Genomic DNA, 19,341 nt, shown 5'->3' with positions numbered 1-19,341 from the left:
CTCCTAACTCTCTGTGTCCCACTATCGTGTCCCTGTACGTTGCTTTTCTTAGAGATGTCTCGTAGGTAACAGCAGTGTAAGGGGAATACAAATTATTAGAGGCAACAAAAGGATTCATCAAGACACGAGCTCTGCTCTGATTGCAAATTATAATAATTAGGAACAGGGGAGTGCTAAGAAAAACTTAAAAGAGAAAAAAAAATCAAGCAGCTTTTTTGGAGGTTTTATTTTCTTCCTGTATGTTCAGTTTCTAAGTGTTCTTTTACTGTTTTAAATGTTGTTTCCAGGGCAAAGGACTACCAGGACCTCCAGTAAGTAACAGGAATATTTTTTTAAAAGAGTTTTAAATTATTGTTTTGGCTTTATTGGATACCCTGAGTGTTACAAACCCACCCCAGGCCTTGGGTCCCTCTCCTGTGCCAGGCAGAGGAATGTGGAGTCCTGCAGGTCACTGGCCTTGTGTGTTTTCTATCCTTGCCCTTACTCTGGGAAAATTGGCAAATACAAGGCACAGCAGCCTTGTAATCACTGGAAGTGTCCAGTTCTGGGGTAGCTTTTGTCTGGTGGGTTTCTGGGGCGTTCCAGGGCTGCCCTGTGTCTGAGGGATGCAGACTGGCAGTGCACAGTGGTGCCAGGAGTGTGTTCCACTGATGTTCACGGGTAAGCTGATGGTCTGGGTGCAGGAGGGAGCTCCTCGGGGGGACTGGGCAAGTGGGTGCAGCCAGACTGTTTGCTGAGCCCTGGGCTTTGGGGTGTCAAGGTCAGCATGGGTGTGAAATCTCTTCTCTCTCTTCAACAGGGGCCTCCAGGACCCAGTGGGCTCCCGGGTGGACATGGATTTCGGGGTCCTTCTGTGAGTTTCTCCTACCACTTACTCCTCATTTTCTGACTGTATCACAACCACAGAAGAGTTAGGTTCACTTTTGGTCTCTTACCCCACTCTGAAGTCTCTTACCCCACACAAGACACTACGAGCCCCACAAACGCCCGTATCAGCTTATGCAGGGTCACCCCAGTCAACCACTGCAATGACAAGGATGTGCAGCCGTATCTTCCTTCACCAGCTGGGAGTAAGGACAGAAGAGCAGCCAGTGTCACCAGAACAGGGATTAGATACCAGCTGGTGTGTACTTTCAGCATCCCCAAGGAAGCCACTGCACAGAACAGGACTGGTCTGGGTGACCCCATTCTGCAGAAGCACAGCACATTTTTGGGTGCCCACAGCTCCACCAGAGAGGTGCAGAGCCAGTGGAAGCAGGGATATGCCCTTCTGTCCTAATCCCTATTCTTCCATGTGCATCTGGTGCTCTCTGTGCAATCACAGAAGCCTCTGCAGAAGGAAAGGTGCAGTTTAGCCCCATTTGAGATGTGTTGTCCCACATTCAAAATACACACTGGTATTTGGTAACCACTGTTCACATCCCTTTACATTTCCATTGAAGGGGAATTCTTATTATTTTTCTCTCTTTTTAGGGACCTTTTGGTCTGCCAGGATTCCCAGGGCCTCCTGGACCACCTGGACCCCCCGTAAGTTGAGACTCGCAAATAAATGTGAGAAAATTCCCGGGGGGAGTCTAGAATTTTCTCCTTGCTTCCATAACGTGCCCTTTTTATTTGCTGCCATTGCCATGAGCATTCAGCAGCCCATAAACACCCTGCCCCGAGGAGAGCAGTGACTTTTCCTTGGTTGCACTTGGATGTGTTGATCTCCTGTTTGTTATTTGTGCTCTGTGAGTGGAGGAACCCGGTGACACCCCGGCTTTGCCCCACACCGAGCACAGGGTGGGCTTGCTGTTCTCTCGAGGAAGGTTTATGTGGTTGCTTGGATCATGACCTGTTCGTGTAGGGCCAGCAAGTGAGGCTTGCAGCCAGCAAGTCTCTGGTTTGGGTTTGCTGTGTCCTCTCTGGGGGGTTGAACAGTGGGATCAGGAGGTCTTTCCCAAGGAGCTTTCCCCAGGCCAGGAGGAAGCCAGGTACAGCTGCTGCTCTTTAATTGTTGCCTTCATCACCTAAGGCTGAAGGCTTTTAACCAAGCCCAGCTGTGCATCTCCAGAGGATGGTTACACCCCTGATGTGTCTGTTTTGGGGGACTGGTGCAGCTCATAATGCTCCAGGTTCAGGGGCTGCACTTTAGGCTGTGGGTGGGTCTGGGTACATGCCTCATGCTGATCCAGAGGACTTGTGTTTCTACCTGTTGTTTGTCTTGTTGTATTTAAAATCCCACATTTCCTGAATTGCAGGGTCTTCCAGGCACCCTTCCCGACGGCGGTGGGGACCTTCAGGTAGGTTTATTTTGTGTAGCATGAAAATATGTTTTGTTTCAATCCTTGATGTGACTTTTGGTTGTCATACTTGGATGAGTTTCAGACCATTTAACACAGATTTAGACCTGCAGATATGGGTCTAAATTACCTCACCACAGAATGCACAAGAGCGGTGTGTGTATTTACAAGATTTAAATGGCTGCCCCCTCCCTGGAATTGTTCAAGGCCAGGTTGGACGGGGCTTGGAGCAACCTGGGCTAGTGGAAGGTGTCCCTGCCCATGGCAGGGAGGGGTAGAAGGAGATGAACTTTAAGGTCCCTTTCAACCCAAACCATTCTGATTCTAGTGCTGATTTTTTTCCTTGATCTTTGCCTTCCAAAATGCACATTTTGCATACATCCTTCATTTACAGAACAACTTCAGCATTTGGTAAATGACAACAGCTTTTCATGCACGTTTCCAGTCCTGCTTTGCCACAGAAAAGGTTGTGTGTGGAGCACTGTTTATTTCCATGGATGGTAGCACCGGGTTCCTGTGGGCATATGCTTTGGTCAGGCTTCTTTCCTTAGGAGAAAGCCTTGATTCCTTTCTTTCAGGGGAATGAAAGGAGTGTTGAGCCCATGAGCGATGGGAGTGACATTTGCAGATTTCACAGCTGTTGTTGTGACAGCTTCTTTGGTTTTCTAATTGATGTGCCCCAAAAAAAGCTCAGAGTCAGTTCAGGCTGCCTTATGGCACATCACGTGGAAGTTAATAGAAAATGATGCTATTTCTGCAAGTTTAATTTAAGTTACTCTGTGGAATATACTAGAAAATTAAATTTCTGCTACTGAGGTGTTGCCTGAGGTTTTATTAAAAGGAAAAAAACCCCAACAAACAAATAAAAGAAAAGCTGTGGAAGAAAATCTCATTCCCTATTTATGAAGTTTTTAGAGTATGGCCCTTTTCTCCATTAAATTTCCATGTATGTTCTGATTTGTTCCCAGTCAGAGTTCCCACCAGGGGCTCACTCACCCCTAAACATCTGCAGATACCAGCTTATAGGTATTGGAGTTATTTTTCTATTGGTCCCCTTCCAATAAACTCTAATGCTTGTCGTTGTTTCACTTAGGGAGTTGGCTGAAGGAAATCAATAGGGGTCAATCGATGCAGAGGATTAAATATGTTCCTAATGATTTACAAGGCACCAATCCAGATTCACTGGGGAACTCAGATTCTTCAGCATTTTTGACTGTGGACACTGTGAACTTTTAGAGTGTCTCACAGCCCATGCTCAAAGTGAAGCAGTCCATTCATAAATTGTTATTTTATGGGTTACTGGGGGCCTGAGACCTCTAGGACCCCTTTCCATGGGGAAATGCTGGTCAATACATGATGCTGTGCTTCCATCAGATTTGGTGGACGTAGAGCCCAAACCCACGTGACCTTTTCACCTCTCCCTGGTGATGAAAGCAGCCTCCCTGGATGTGCTGTGTGTGTTTGCTGAACCACATTGTTTCTGTTCCTTGCAGTGCCCAGCTCTGTGCCCACAGGGTCCCCCAGGTCCCCCAGGAATGCCAGGGTTCAAGGTAAGGAAACACCACCTGCACAAGGATCTGTCTCCCAAAATAAACCCCACTATGAACCCCTGGGGTTAAACTGTTGTGTACACAGTCCCTGTCTCCTGTAGACTCCACACCTCCCAAACCAACCCTGCATTTGCCTAATTTATTCCTACAAATGAAATTTAACCCTTGGCATGGGGTGAGCATGGATTAAAACACTCTGCAAGCCCTGTGGGGCACAGCTGATGGACAGGAGCAAGCAGAGGCAGGAGTTCAGGGCTGCCTTTCCAAGACCTGAGAGCTGTAAAAATGTCACCAGTTCTGAAATTGTGCTCACAGGGGAGCAGATCTTACTGGAGCAAAACATAACTTATATAATTAAATACAATTTGATTGTTGTTTTTATAGCCAGTGTACCATGAGGCAGCTTTGTGTTTATGTTGTTGGGCTCTGGTACATAAATTCAAGGTTTCAACCCTCAGGAAATCTCCCTCAGCAGTCAAACATCTCCTCTGTCCTCTCTTCACTTGAAGTCTGTGCAGTGTGTTACACTCCTGCAGTGAGACAAAGTAATAAGTGACTCTAGTTCTTTCAGCAGGATTTAGAAGTTGGCAAGGAGTGGGACAACTCCTGGGAAATCTTCTCAATTCCTCTTGAACTGATCTTTCTTGGGTCTGTTTGGTCTCTGCACTGAATCATAAATATCATTACAACTACACAATATTTAGGGCATAATTACTCAAAATTCGTAGCTCATGAAATGGAAAAGCCTGAGAAGCTCTCCAGTTATGATGCAAATGATGCACAGGACCTTTTTTGTGGTGAGGAATAACATCTGCCATGGCTGAAGTTAGTCTGGGTCTCTCCCACAATGATAGGAAGGGAGCCAAGATGCAAATTGAATCTGAGTTTTATATAAAAGATTTCAGTGAGACTTGTATTTCTTTGCAGGCTTGATGATGGAGATATTAAAGATGACTTAAAAAAGGAGGTCAAAAATGCAGAATGGGGTTTTCAGAAGTGACTCAGCCCCATTTTCAAAGGTGACGGGAACTGAGTTCTGCTTCCTGGTCTGTATTTGAGAATTGTATCCGGAGACCTATGGCCTGCAAGTCACTTTGGAAAACCAAATCTGAGCATTTCCTGAACCTACATCAATTCTGGTACTGGTACCTAACACAGGAATGGTACATGGATAGCCACCCCCAGAAGAGATCTCTGTACACACCTATAGATTATTTTCCCCATGACTTCTTCATGTTATGGGGATTTAGGTCTTACAACAGTCTCACAAAATTTAAATTTTGAAACAAGATGTGAATAATCATAACTCTTATTTCTAGGGACACACTGGTCACAAAGGGGAACCTGGTGAAATAGGAAAACAAGGAGAGAAGGTAAGCTTTGGTTTAAAAGGGACGGGGGAGGATTTTTCTCTTTAAAAGCTCCATAATAAGTGATTTTTCAAGAAGACAGGGAGAAATAAGGCAACTGGCTGAATAAGGAGAAGTTACTATGACTGAAGTGTGTTGACTTCCATTGCTGTGCCTGTAGGACCATGTGCTACCTCTCCAGGAAAATTCATCTTCCCAATGATCATCATGTCAGGATCACTTTGAGTTAACACCTGTGGTTTCCCATGCAGGGATGTCAGCTCAGGAAAAGCCCTGCATTAATCACTTGGATAAATTCCTGACTGATCCAAATGTTCTTGCATGTAGAAGAAATTGCCTATAATTCTGAAGAGAAATCTGGGAGGGAGGTCCCTGGCTGTGTGTTGAGCCTCTCTCTCCTCTTTTCTAATTGATTTTTCTCTCCCAGGGTAACCCTGGCCCTCCCGGTCCTCCAGGCATTCCTGGCAGTGTTGGCCTGCAGGTAACACCTCCTCTTCTGACCAATTCCCATGACCTTTTCACTGTGGAACTCAATCGAGCCATCAATCACCTTGGTTACACAAACAGCTCTTGCCTCTGCCGAATTACAGATGTGAAAACTGATGCTGGTGAAAAAACAAATCGTGCTGTTTCACTGAGCTTTAATTTAGGTCCTGCTTTGGGTACCTCACCTTGGATGAGTTCCTGGCAGAGCCCTGGACACCTTTTTGGTGGACCTGAGCTCTGGGCTGGCTTGAGAGCCTGGATGGTGGGCTGGAGAGCACAGGGATGCTGAATGTCTGATGTGGGCTGTCAGCACAGTGTCACTGCTAAGGGGTTGTCACCAAAAGGGTATCCTGTTTGTGCATCAGAAAGTTGAGCTTTCTGCTGTTCCTCACTATTTCTGAATGTTTTCTGTGTTGATGAGTTTTTACCTCATGCTGTTCTGCCCTTTCGTGTTGAACAGTGGCTGATTTTTAACTGATTTGCTTTCTTAATTAGGGCCCGAGGGGACTAAGAGGCCTCCCTGGTCCAATGGGTCCAGCTGGTGACAGAGTAAGAAAAACCTTCTGTTTTTTTCCCCTCCAGCACCAGTTTGTCTTGTAAGAGGTGCCATTTGCACTTATCCTTACTGAATTCCACTGGGAAACTTGTGCAGGTATAAAGTGTGGGCTGTGCACCCCCCTACCAGAACAACCTTCCAATGTCAGGAGAATCCACATTTTCAGGGCACTGGCAGGGTCAGAGCCAGCCACATTGAAATATTCCAACCAGAAGAACAAAGTGCTGTCCCTGCAAGGCTGACAATGCTGAAGAATCTTGCAGAATAAAGAAAAAAAAAAAGAGGAAGGTTTCATTTCACTTTTTGTTCTGTCTCTTTACAAGAAAAAGCCAAAGAAACACTGATGGACAAAGACTTTCAGGACATGAGAAGTCTCCTCAGTGAGAACAGGGTTAATCTCCAGCTCTTCATGGCTTCTTGTCATGGTCCCTTGACCAGCAGCCTGAATAGTTTTGAATTTGATGAAGTCATGCATTTATTTAGGAATAAATGTGTTACCAAGAGAGCAAGACCATGAATGGTATCAGTGTATCAGAGAGATAAAGGTGGGGAGATCCTGAGTTAAAACCTGTTGTTCAGAGGGGGATCTTTTGCAAGTCTGTTCTGCAAATGAGGAGGAAATACGGGGTGTCTTTGTGCTTTGTCAGGCTGAGGTACAAGGTGGGGATACTGTTACTTCATCCTCTGCCAACCACAGCATTACAGTGATGTCTGTTCTTTGCAGGGTGACATCGGTTTCAGAGGCCCACCTGGAATCCCAGGACCTCCAGGGAAAGCTGTATGTATCCACTTCCCAGGCTCTCCACGGCTCTGACTTCCACAAGCACAGCCTGAAGTTTATTCCTCCTGCTCTAAGCCCTGCTGCCAGTGAACAGGAGGGTGTGCTGACCACCTCCAGCAGATTATTCCCTTTGCCCTTTTCCCTCCAGTGACAGCAATGTTGTTTCACCTGGCCCAGACCTCGTGATGCCTTTCCTCCAGTTGTGCCCCATGCCAGAATAAGTTCCCCTCGTTTCCATTGCTCTCTGTGCTTCATTGCCCTTCCCTGAGCATCAGCAGCTGTGGGCAAGCCCTGGAGAGGGGAATATGGGTTACTTTTGGAGGAAGAATCAGCATCATCCTGAGCTTTCATTCTTTGAGCCTGGTCTGTTCCCAAGTGCTCACAGCTCACAAGGGTTTTTGCTACAAGCAGGAATAGTTGTAAATTGAAGATGGAATCCTCATCCTTTTGCCGAGCTCTGGGCTGAGGTGTAGGAGAACACCAAACCTGCACACTGGGCAGACTCCTGTACCCTCCTTAGTGTAGCCAAGCAGGACCTGAGCTGCACCTGCAGCATTGTAGCCTCTCTAAGAGCATTTTCCACTGGCCTGTCTATCTTATTGTGGATATTATTTTCACCCTGCCTATTGTATTGTGGATAATAATGGCTTTAAGCTGAATGAGGGTAGACTTAGCTTAGATATTAGGAAGAAATTCTCCCCTGTGAGGGTGGGGAGGCCCTGGCAGAGGTTGCCCAGAGAAGCTGTGGCTGCCCATCCCTGGAAGTGTTCAAGGCCAGGTTGGACAGGGCTTGGAGCAACTTGGGATAGAGGAAGGTGTCCCTGCCCATGGCAGGGAGGGTGGAACAAGATGGTCTTTAAGGTCTCTTCCAACCCAAACCACCGTGGGATTCTCTGATAATATGGCATCTGCTTTACAGCAGGTACCTCCACCTGCCCACAGCAGCCAACAGACCACACTGACCCTGAGGCAGTCCTACCCTCTGGGGACCCCTCACTAGTCCTTGCAATTATAGATTAAATTCATCCAAACTAAAATAAAATCAGGCATTTTCTCACCAAACTTTTCATTATGCCAAACAGTATCTAGACAGCAAATATTAAAGTTTTTCGCCCACTCTATTTCTGCTTAAGGAAATTGCTTCATTAAATGATGGGGAAGAAGGTCCCTGCCCTGAGGGATTGTTGGCAAAGTCCCTGCTGCAAAAAGTGTGTCAGGAATCACAGAGTGTAACTGAGAAAGTACAGCTGAGCTCCTGGGGGAATGTGTGTGCTCACACCTCTGTTAACACCAACAAACAGCACAGAACCCTCCTCATTCCACCCTCAAAACCTCAATTTGTCACTGTGTGATGAAGATGCTTAATGGCTTTTCCTCCTGTGTCACAGGGAGAACAAGGAAGCAAAGGACCTCAGGGATTCCGGGGGCCCAAAGGAGATACTGTAAGTGCAGTCAAACACCCATCTGCTCCAATATGGGATGTGACATTCCAAGGAATCCGTTTCACAGGTTTATTGTGGCTTGTGCCCCCTTGGTTTGCTTGAGAGGGAGGTGAAAGAGATGAAAGTATCCTCTCAAAAATGAGATGTTTAACTCTTATAAAGATGCCTGATTAATAAGGTGTCAAAGTGCTGCTACAACCTGGAGCACAGGGATCAGATCTTACATTCCCATTCCTTGAAACAATCAAGAATTTTCCCAAATGTTGCAGCCAGCATTGGGCCAGTTTCCTGGTGTGTCCCAAAAGAACCTCCAAACCTATGTGAACAGGAGAGGAGCCAGCCCAAACTGAATCAAATGTCCCCAGAGAGTTTGAGTATTATCTTTGTTGACAGATGGTTCTTAAGAGTTGTGTCCTGGCTAATTCAGGATCTATTGTTGATTTCTAGGGTAAACCTGGACCAAAAGGAAACCCAGGGGCTCGTGGACTCATTGGAGAACCTGTAAGTCAATTAAATAGGATACAGATCTCACTGGTATCTTGCTTGTGGATCAGGAGATAAAATATAATTGGAAAAAAACTGTTTCTTGCCATCTTTGCTGCCAAACTTGTGCTCTGGGTCTCTGTAACCTCCAGTGCAATCCCAGTTGGACTAAACTCCAGTTGTACTGCTGTTAATGACAATCCTCCCAGCACAACCCAATGCCCAGAGGTTCTTTGATGTGATTGTGTTTTGCAAACCACAGAGTCTCCTCCTGACCTTAACATGTGCTGTGCATGGTTGCAGGGCATTCCTGGCAAGGATGGGCGGGATGGAGCTCCTGGACTCGATGGTGAGAAGGTTTGTAAAGTCCTACTTAAACACTGCAGGAAAGATTCCTGTCACTGTCCCCTGAGTGCTGCAAAGCCTCTGATCAAGAAGAGCGTGGCTGGAAAGCTTTTGGTTCTAAAAAGTTTCCTAATAACGTCAATAGTGAAGGAGAGTGAAGTTGCTTCTATTAATTGATCCCAAGGAAATTCCCTAAGAGAAGAAGATGCACATATGATGTAAGCTCAGCTGTGTCCCTGTATTTAGTGGTTCCTGCTGGCTGACACAAGGCCTTCAAAGATGCCTTTTCAGAGCTGTTGACAGTCATCTGTTTATTTCAATTGCCTGGTTTGTGAATGGTGATCCCTCAGGAACATGGAGTGTGTGCTGCCAGGGAAGGCTGGGAGCTGCAGGGGGTAGGGAAACACCTGGGAGCTCATGTCCAGTGGGTGCTCACCTCCTGTAGGCACAACAGCTCTTGGTCCTGGGGAGGGAGAAGAGTACAAATGCCTGTTTGGGAATGTGTCCCCTCCCTGTGTCAGACCATTTCCCAGTGCTGGAGGATCCCTCCTAACCTCTCACTATCCACAGGGTGATGCAGCTCCAATGGGTGCTCCTGGAGAGAAGGGGCCAAACGGACTTCCTGTGAGTATGGAGCAGGACCTGCCACCTCTGGGGTTCCAGCAGCTCAGTCTGCCTGCAGAGATCCCTCCTGGGGACAGGGGAGGCTCATTTTGTGTGTTGTTTCACAAGGGGCCGCAGTTAAGCCAAGAGGAAATGCCCTTTTCCCACCATGCAGTCAGGGAAGCAGTGTCCAAGACAGAATGGAGGACATCTGGAGTAGCCCCATATTCTAACTCCATGGCTGTTGGCCTCTCTGTCTCTGTTTAAAATCTAAATTTGAGAGAGATTTTCTCTTTCATGTCCCAGTGATGTGCATTCCCTATGCAGGGAGGTAAGATCTGGGATATAATATCCTGAGCTCTGTCCTTGGTTTACTACTGTTTAGTGACAAAATGTTTCAACTATTTAAAAGAGGTAAAGTATTCCTTTCTTCCTGTATCACACAATATTTTGAACAGCCCTGGAGAGATGTTTCTGCTGTGCAAAATGTTGCTGCTGTTGGTCTATTTGCATATTCTTCCTCTTTGCTCTAATGCCAAGGATTAGTGTTTGCAGAGCAGCAAGGGCAGTGGGCAGGAGAGAGATTGAAGTCGTAATTTGCACAGTGAAAGCTGCAGAAATCTAAATCCTCCACTGCTTCAAGCAAAGGTTGCTCCTTGTGTGTCAAATCAGACCACAATAACAAATTTAATAACTTCACTTCTTCTAACATTGCTTTAATATAATTTTTTTTTCCAGGGACTGCCTGGAAGAGCAGGTATTAAAGGCTCAAAGGGTGAACCAGTAAGTGGATGCCTCTAATGACGGGTTTTGGTGGGGAAGCTGGTCACAACAAGGCTTTTTAGCTTTAGGGTATTGGGAGGACTTACCCCAAAGTGGGGGTGTCAGCATTTCTGCTGGGGCTGAGCCCCCCTGGCAGCGAGGAGCAGGAATTGGGTAAAACAAGTGGGCTGGCCTTGCTCTTGACTCTCATTCAGTGAAGACATAGCAGGTGCACAGGAGGGTCATCAGTGGTTCAGTAAACCTCACCCTTTGGTCAAAGTCCCAGGAGCAGGCTCCATCTCTGGGAATCAAAAGCCTGAGCACCTGCAAGCAGGAACAGGATTCTCTCATCTTGCCTTCTGGAGACTTTCCCCCCCACCTCAGGATAAAACCTTCCATGGAGCTTTAGACTGGCACCTACCTGTGAGATAAAAGAAAACCTCAGACAGACAAAGCTATTCTGAAAAGCATCTTTTTTTTCCGTCCCTCCCCTTCTTTCTGAATTTCTCCCTCTGCGCCTGCATCATTATTCCTGCTAATCCTCATGCAGGAGAGCATGCAGGAAGGCATTTCTCCTGACATGAGGGTGATGCAGGAGTGAATGTGATGGGATGTCCTGAGCACACCTCCAGAAGAGCATCCCTGTCTCACTGGTCCCCTTCAGTCCCATGAGGAACGTGGTGACGCTGCCCTGGGGGCTGGCAGAGCCCTCCCTGGTCACTGGTCCCAGGACAGGATGTGCAGCTCAGCTGCTCTTTGCATGTCTGGGGTTGGGAGTTCTGTCTTAAAACTGTAAAAGTTAAAAGCTGTGTTTATTTCCTGACCCAGGCTTTAACTCCCTCCTCCTTTTGTTCAGGTAGAACAGAAATGACTCTCTGAAGTGATGCCCTAACTGAGTGTTTGCTTTCTCCTCTGCAGGGCAGTCCTGGAGAGATGGGAGAGGCAGGTCCCTCAGGAGAGCCAGGCATCCCTGTAAGTATCCCAGCATTTGCACGTGGCATGAGCTCTGCTGAGTGAGTTTTGAACCAAACTGTGAAACTGGAGCTCATGTGCTGCTTCCCTGCACAAATAACGATGCAAGAGGTGCTGTGCTGCCTGCAACACGTGCAATCCCATGGGACTGAGCACTGCAGGCAGTCCACAGGGGTGTGGAGCTCCCCAGGGAGCTGGACGGGCAGGCACCTCCGTGCACAGATACTGTGCTGCAGCAGAGGGCAAAGCCCAGCAGGTGTGGAGGAGAAGATGGGCCAACGGGGCAGGGAGTTTGGGACTGAGGGATCCAGGAATGCCTTCTGGCTCTGCAGCGGGGAGGGAAGGGTGGATTCATGGCTCCTCAATATCACGGCTGACTTCAGTGTTCTTGCCAGGGCGATGTCGGTGTTCCTGGTGAGAGAGGGCTGCCGGGACCCAGGGGAGCAACTGTAAGTACAGCACTGCCTGTAAATCACCAAAATAGAGTTTGTGTATGGGGTTACTCTCTGGCTACAGCAAAAGGTCATGTTCTCTCTGGGGAGTTTTGGCAGCAGAGGAATATGTCCCCCATAAGTGAGTCAGATCCTGTTCTCACTGACAGCTCCGTGCAAATGCCAAGTGATCCCTCCCATTTCCCTTGGCAAAGGAAGGTGCAGTTGTCCAAGAGGTTTGAGGAGCTGCTACAGTCTGACAGGAGAGACTGGACAGCCAGCAAGCCCCTCATTAAACAGGAATAGTAAGGCTCTGCTTGTGTTGAAGTGAGCCATTAATGAAGCAAAGCTGCTGTGAAGCTGTTGCAGTGTACACTGAACACTCCCCATTTCTTTATCACTGTCCTTGGAACAGGGAAGAGGGATTCACTGCAAAACCTGAAGCCATACACACAGCAAAACTGAAAACAACTGCGTGTCCCCCTGCCATGTCCCTGCTCCAGAGCAGAGATGATAATCAGTAATATCTGGATGGCAAATCCCTGATTTTGATCACACTACTAAAAACACTTGAGTACCTTTTTTATCTTGTCCTCCCCAGCTAGTGCTGGTGCTGGGGTTGTACCTGGCATTCCAGTGGTTTTGTTGGGCTTTGTTTTCTTTTCTTTTTTTTTTCTCATCTTAAACTCGTTTTGAAATGCAGGAGCCTACAGCAGGTCTAATATGATTTCTGGTATGTACCACTTGAAAGGAATTGAACGGCGTGATTTATTGTTTGTGAGCAGCTGCTCCTGAAACCTTCAAGGAGAGGGAAATCAGCCTTATAAATAAACTGTAGTAATAATGTTTGCTTTTATGACTGCAGTTTTTCATAAAAATACCTGGTTCCACAAAAGATGCCACATTATTATAGCAAAAAAGCAACAGTAGTTGAGCTAATTGCATTGGTGCAGAGTTCTGACAGGGGTTCAATAGCAGCTGAACCCATGGTTATGTGTGGCCTGAGCTCCTAATTTCTGATTTGTGTTATTAGAATAATAATTTATTAGTTAAGACCATGCTATTCTAAGAGAGTTGCAGGATTTTTCCAGTGTTAAGGCTGTTTGGCTCAAAACAATTTGGGGGTTTTTAGCCCAGTGTACCAAGGGTTTCTCCCATTCGGAGCCAGTCAGGTCCCACCACATTTAAAGGCACCAGCACAGCAGAATCGTTTTTGATGCAATTTAACTTAACTTTCCTAGAGCTCTATATTTATAAATGAAGTTCCTTAACTGAAATTAAAGTTCCTGAGTAAAAGCAAAAACCAGAAGTGAAAACAGTAACCACAAAAATACCCGAGCAGTTCTATAGCCTTTGGACGATGGTGCTGCTTTATTTCAGTGGCCAGTTTGAAGCTTATTTGTGTCCCAGAACACTTCACCCCTCAGGGATGGCTGTGAAAGGAGGCAAAGCTGCAGTCCCTCCTCGTGACAGAAGCTTGCTGAAGGCATCTGTTTCAAGAAGACAGCTTACAAAATGGGATTTAGGTGCCTAAATTACTTAAAGGGTTTTTTTTTTTCATCCCGGATCTTTATTGGATATGTGATTTTTCTCAGAAGAAAGCACTAGAGACTCCTAATGGTTATAGTGATGTTCTGTCTGGTGAGCTCCTAAAAGCCCCTGCACTAACAGCATCAGCTGCTGCTTTTTTCTATGTTGTTGGTACAAAGTATGTCCAAAGAAATGGATGCAATTGCCATTTTTCATCTCCAAGGGCCTGCAGCACATGTTTTGCAGTAGTTTCTTGCAATCAATTAAAAGCACAGTATTGGGATAGCACATCCTCTTTAATGGATATTGTCTCTGCTGCCACGTTTTGCTGTCATTGATCTTCACTACTCATGAGTATGGTATGTTATTAAGCATTAATTATACAAATAAACATTTCAGTTAATAATAATAATAATAATAATGCTGAGAAAGCTCAGTGAACACCAGACATCACTTTACAGTGGTATCAGCAATGCCGTGGGGCAAAGTGCTGCAGTACAGAACTGCACAGTCTCTCTGCCAATGTAACTGCACAAGTGACTTACCTGGCCCTGAATTTGCTCCTCACCAAAGCTGATCTTTCTCCTTTCAGGGACCACTTGGTCTCCAAGGCCCCATAGGAGCCCGTGGTGTCCGAGGTTTCCAGGTCAGTGTGCTGACAGAGGTAATTTAATGGGCATCATGTTTGGGCAGGTCACTGTTTTCTGCAAACCTCTGGCCAGAAAATTGTGTGATGGCAATGAAGGGTAGGAAGAAACATCCTTCCATTTGCCAGAACTAGTCTGTCAACTTCAGAAAGAACACAAGCCCAGATAAGCTGCCTACCAGAACAATTTATGTTTAGCACTTGTTTGTAAAGGAAGGGTTGGGGTTTTGAGCCCATTCTTGGGCACAGTTTGCCCAGAGAAGCTGTGGCTGCCCCATCCCTAGAAGTGTTCCAGGTTGGACAAGGCTTGGAGCAACATGGTCTGGTGGAAGGTGTCCCTGTCCATGGCAGGGGTTTGGAACAAGCTGAGCTTTCCAACCCAAACTGTTTTATGATTTTTCAAGTTTGACCTCTGCAAAGACACCTCAGTTTCTCCTTGATCTGGGCCCCTCTCAGCCTGTATTTCTTCAGTGAACTCCTCCTCCTCTCTGCTGCACTCACTGTGGACTCCCATATTTCTCCCTCCTCTCTCCAAGGGAGTGGGACCTCCATGCTCCATTTCCCACTGACACTGGCACGTGATGGTGCCTTCAGAGAGCATCACTTGGTGGCATCACAGATGTGATTTATTAGTGAAAGGCCCAGGCCAAAGGCTGGAGCACCTTGGCAGGTGCCTGACCTGGCCTGTGGACCAGGACAGAAGCTGGAGTGAGCTGTACCAACCAACACAAGTGGTCCCAAGGTCCTGGGGGAAAAGGAAGAGAGAACATCCAAGACAAATAACCTTTTTGAACATGTTATGGAGGCTGGTGAACTGTTGGGGTGTTGAAGCATGGAGGGTTTCCTGGCACTGTAAGCTGCAGCTTGGTTTTTGTTGTTTTCCTGACAGGGTCCCAAAGGTGCCAGTGGTGAACCTGGCCTTCCTGGTCCAACTGGAATCCGTGGAGAGGCAGGTGACAGGGTAAGGAGAAGATATCTGTAGCTAATTCCTGTTTGGGATATGAAACTAGAGCGTAATGGGGGCCCAAAACTTGGTGTAGCTGATGTCACCCCAGCAAACACAAACAGGTTTGTACATTTGGTGTCCCAGTCCCTCCTCTGAGGCTGCTGTGTGCCCGGGATGGACCCTATGGCAGGTAACAGGATTTGTGCATCCTGTCTCTTCCGTTCCTGTCCTTGTTTCTGTTTCACTTTAGGAACTCCCACTGTTTTTAGACAGGGCTTTCAGGTCCCATCCTAGCCAGAATATATGTTGTTTGGGATTTTTCCCTGCTCTGTATGCTGCTTCCACAAAAGCCTCACTCCCCATGGGCACAGGAGAGTTGATTTGTGCATTTTTGTTACTCAGATGCTTGATTAGACTTTCTGGTGGTTTTTTTTTAAATTACAGTTTGCTCAGTGACTGATCTTTCTGATCAGCCACACACCTGGCCATCCACCTCAGAATAAATGAGACCTTTTTATTTAAATTAATTCATTCTCATCTAAAAGAAACCATCAGGGCAAAGTGAACAGCATTTGCTGGGGGCTTGCAGGAGAACAGGAGCCATGTGTTCACCAGCTCCCTCCTCTCCAGCCTTAAGGTGAAGTTTCTGTGTAAGCAATCACAGCAGGACCACGGGGGTTCCACAATGGCCCTTCTGTGCTGGCTCCAGGCAGGTTTAAAAAAGCCTCTTGGAGTGACTGTGAGCTGGAAGTGTGAAACAGGAGGGTTATTGTGGAGCTGTGGGGCTCTGACTGCATTCAGGGCTTCTCTGCAGTGAAAATATGTGTGTTCAGAGGGGAAGAGGCCCCTGCACGGAGCATCCAGGGAGCTGCTCTGAGCAAAGAGAGGGAAAATGTTATGCTTAAAGCAATAAAAAATGATCTAGATTTTTTTTCTGGCTCCAAAGTCAAGCGCAGTTGCTCTAAGATGTAACTGTTGATTGTTCAGAATGAGAGGAAATGGCCTCGAGTTGTGCCAGGGGAGGGTTAGATTGGATATCAGGAAAATATTTTTCACAGAAAGGGTTGTAAAGCATTGGAACAAGCTGCTGAGGGAAGTGATGGAATCACCATCCCTGGAAGTGTTCAAACAACGTGTGGATGTGGCACTTGAGGACATGGTTTAGTGGTGAATGTGGTGGTGGTGCTGGGTTGATGAATGAATTGATGCTGGGTTGATGATCTTCAAGATCTTTTCCAAACTGTGATTGTTTCTTTTGTTTCTTGCCACCCCAGCACATTAGCAGCTTTCAGGAAAGTGGGTGTAGCAGGTTTGGATAATGCTGGAGACTTTCCACCCTCATACATGTGACTGGTGCTCAGAGTAATCTCCCTCTGCCCATCCAGTCCCACTGGTGTCAGTGACAGCAGCGAGGGCTGTGCCAGCAATCACCACGAGATTTGGGTTGGGAAGACCCTAAAACCTCAGAATGTGCTTTTTTAGCCTTAAAAAATGGGCTTTGCTGCTGGGGGTGATGGCACTGCTGGGACACACACACGAAGAGCCAAGCAAATCTGCCCTGGGTTTGCTTTACTGCTGGTCCTGACCTGTATAAAGAGAACTGCAAACACGAGATTGATACAATTACACCATCCCTCTCTCCTGAAATCAACTGTGGCTTTTCTATTAAAAAATCCCTTCAAGCCTAAGCTAACAGGTACTGACAGGCTTTTTCACAGTCCTTGGACTGCCTGTGGCCAGGAATACAAACCTGCATGTCATTGTGTGTTTGCTGGCATAAGAAATACAAGAGATCTAGTGCATTTGACTGTAAGATCTAAGATAGCATTGAGATTAAATATATGAACCATCTTGTTGGAGTGGGATATGGGGAGGGGAAGAATTTAATTGTTGTTGCCGACTGAGGTAGCAATAGACAAATATTTTTCCTTAGGGTTTTTGTTAGGATCGATTTCCGGAGGATTCTGGATGCCAGCAGGCACCTGGGGCAATGCCCCTCTCAGCTCTGTGCTGGCATCACTATCTAGTGATAATATAGATAATCTGGTGATACTTGGCCAAAAACATTGGTTGTGTTTAACTGACACACACGTGAGGGCTTGGAGCTGGCAGTCCTAAACTCCTGTCACTTGTTCCTGCTCCTTGGAATTGCTACTGCAGTAAATCACAGTTTTGAATGAAAATCCTTTGGGCTAAGCTTCTCTTTCAGGGAGTGTTCCTGGCAGGGCACGGTCTTTGGTGACTGAACTGTGTTTCATTGCCATAAACTTTCATGGAGCCTTGGGACTCTGTGAAACCAGAGGTATAAATCTAGATGATAACGTTCAGAAAAGAATATATTGCCTTTGCCACCAGCAAACATAAATTGGGAGTTATAAATAGCTGTAGCCACTTCTGCATTTCTATGTTCTATTGTCTGTTTTGCTGACAGTTATTTTCCTTTAATAGAAACCCCCCCCTTTTTTCAACTTAGTGCTGGATTTGAGCAAAATGACATGTCCTTGTTCTATGTGTTTGTCCTCCTCAAAGATTCTGTTCTGCTGAGCCATCTCCAGATCTAGTTAATAAAAAATGATCAGTTTGCAGATGCCAGATGGATGAATGTCCTGTAGGAATCCTCTTTCAAGGGTAAAATGATGGAATTTCCCATGTAGATTTTGCAGTAGAGAAAAAAAAAATTGGGGTTTTCCTGAACTCCTTGTTGGCTCTGCTCCGTGGAGCAGAAAAGTCACAAATAGGGCTGAAAATGTCTCATGTCCTCTCTGTGAATGCCAGGTAGGTAAAGTTGGAAGGATTTTTCAAGTTGCCTGGATTATGGTACAAAAATGGTCTTGTCCATTTTATACTGTGAGTAAATCCAACCCCTTGCTAAGTGAGTGTCTGACTACACCAGGAATTCACAGGAAAATAACAGTTTGAGCTCATTTGCCTTCTTTCTCTTATTCACAGGGTCCTATTGGTGTTCCTGGTCCCAAAGGTAACCAGGTAAGTGATAACTTTGGTGCTGTTGTCAGCAGAGGCATTTAACCCAAACCTCAGGCACAGCCTTAGAACAGTACAAACTGCTTTTTCTCCCTCAAATGAAAATATTCTGCAGCAGGCACCAACAAAACTCTCTTTGGTCCCATTTTCCCTGTTGGCACAGATGTAGGCTGTTCTAATGGAGTCTCATGAAAATGCTGTGATAAAAACACTAGACCCTTGCTGTGTGTTTTGTAGCCACGAGGCATCTGTGTAGGAGCTCCTCACATCACATTCCTCCTCAGTTAAGTTTAGAAGTGCAGCTTTTCCTTGAACTCTATGTGGCTGATGAGGAAGATTTTGTCCTAAACTCAAAGCTTAGCACACTAATGGACTAATTTAATATTTTACTTTTTGCTGCTCAGCTTCCATAGTCGGTTTAATCTCAGCAATGAGCTTTTGAGCCAGTTTTCATTAAATATATGGCTTTCATTAATGCATGACCGTGTTTTTATAGAAAACAAGGCTTTTCTAGCAAGCCTTGCTGGTTTTGTTTACCAGTGTCAGTGTCTGTGTGGTCTCCGTTTTGTTGCTAAGGGAAAGACCAACCTAATCTCTGTTTGTCTTTAAATGACTTCCTCTGGAAAGTCAGCGAGTCACCATAACAAGCTCATTGTCTGCTCTAATTGCTGTGTAATAAGCCAGCTCTGTGTTCCCCAGGGGCAGTGCTGCCCGTGGGGCCGATGGCAGCAGATTGCAGTGATTTGTGTCACCCCCAGTGATGTCCAAATTGCACACACCGCTGCTGCTGAGGGGAGGTGATCAGCAAATTGATGCTCCTCGTCCTGTCTGGGAAAAGGGATGTCACCAGAGCTTTAACCACTCTCACTTTACAGTCCCCAGGCAGAGAGGAGAGGGAGGATGCTCACCAAGTGATGATCACTGCAGTTTAAGGGTGGGATGAAGATGTTCTGCAGGTGACTCTGCTCAGGAAGCCTAAAGAACATGGACACTGAACATTTGGCTGTGGCTGCAAACCCACATACAGAGCTGGGGAACCTGAAATTTAGATTCACTGTTCGAGGACAGCCTCTGGATGTCTTTTGTGGCCACCCCGCCAGGGATCTCATCTGTATGAATTCAGCCTTTCAGCCAAGTCCCAGCCTGTCACAAGGGGCACCCAGTCCTTGTGCCA

At 46.4% G+C, this 19,341-nt stretch overlaps 1 protein-coding gene across 1 annotated transcript in view; it reads left to right on the top strand.

Moving 5' to 3' along the window:
* The window catches only part of COL9A3 (collagen type IX alpha 3 chain), a 35,197-nt gene that overhangs the window by 11,605 nt on the left and 4,251 nt on the right, over positions 1-19,341 (top strand). Inside the window, exons 7-25 of the mRNA XM_027697323.1 lie at positions 288-311; positions 800-853; positions 1,474-1,527; positions 2,241-2,282; positions 3,776-3,832; positions 5,152-5,205; positions 5,630-5,683; positions 6,184-6,237; positions 6,969-7,022; positions 8,414-8,467; positions 8,915-8,968; positions 9,254-9,307; positions 9,866-9,919; positions 10,637-10,681; positions 11,579-11,632; positions 12,028-12,081; positions 14,186-14,239; positions 15,129-15,200; positions 18,135-18,170. Coding sequence (XP_027553124.1) covers positions 288-311; positions 800-853; positions 1,474-1,527; positions 2,241-2,282; positions 3,776-3,832; positions 5,152-5,205; positions 5,630-5,683; positions 6,184-6,237; positions 6,969-7,022; positions 8,414-8,467; positions 8,915-8,968; positions 9,254-9,307; positions 9,866-9,919; positions 10,637-10,681; positions 11,579-11,632; positions 12,028-12,081; positions 14,186-14,239; positions 15,129-15,200; positions 18,135-18,170 — 978 coding nt within the window. The remainder of the gene's footprint in view (positions 1-287; positions 312-799; positions 854-1,473; positions 1,528-2,240; positions 2,283-3,775; positions 3,833-5,151; positions 5,206-5,629; positions 5,684-6,183; positions 6,238-6,968; positions 7,023-8,413; positions 8,468-8,914; positions 8,969-9,253; positions 9,308-9,865; positions 9,920-10,636; positions 10,682-11,578; positions 11,633-12,027; positions 12,082-14,185; positions 14,240-15,128; positions 15,201-18,134; positions 18,171-19,341) is intronic.

Source organism: Neopelma chrysocephalum, unplaced genomic scaffold (genome assembly GCF_003984885.1).
Source record: "Neopelma chrysocephalum unplaced genomic scaffold, ASM398488v2 Primary Assembly neopelma1_119, whole genome shotgun sequence".
Lineage (NCBI taxonomy): Eukaryota > Metazoa > Chordata > Aves > Passeriformes > Pipridae > Neopelma > Neopelma chrysocephalum.
This window is presented reverse-complemented; position numbering and strand designations above follow the sequence as displayed.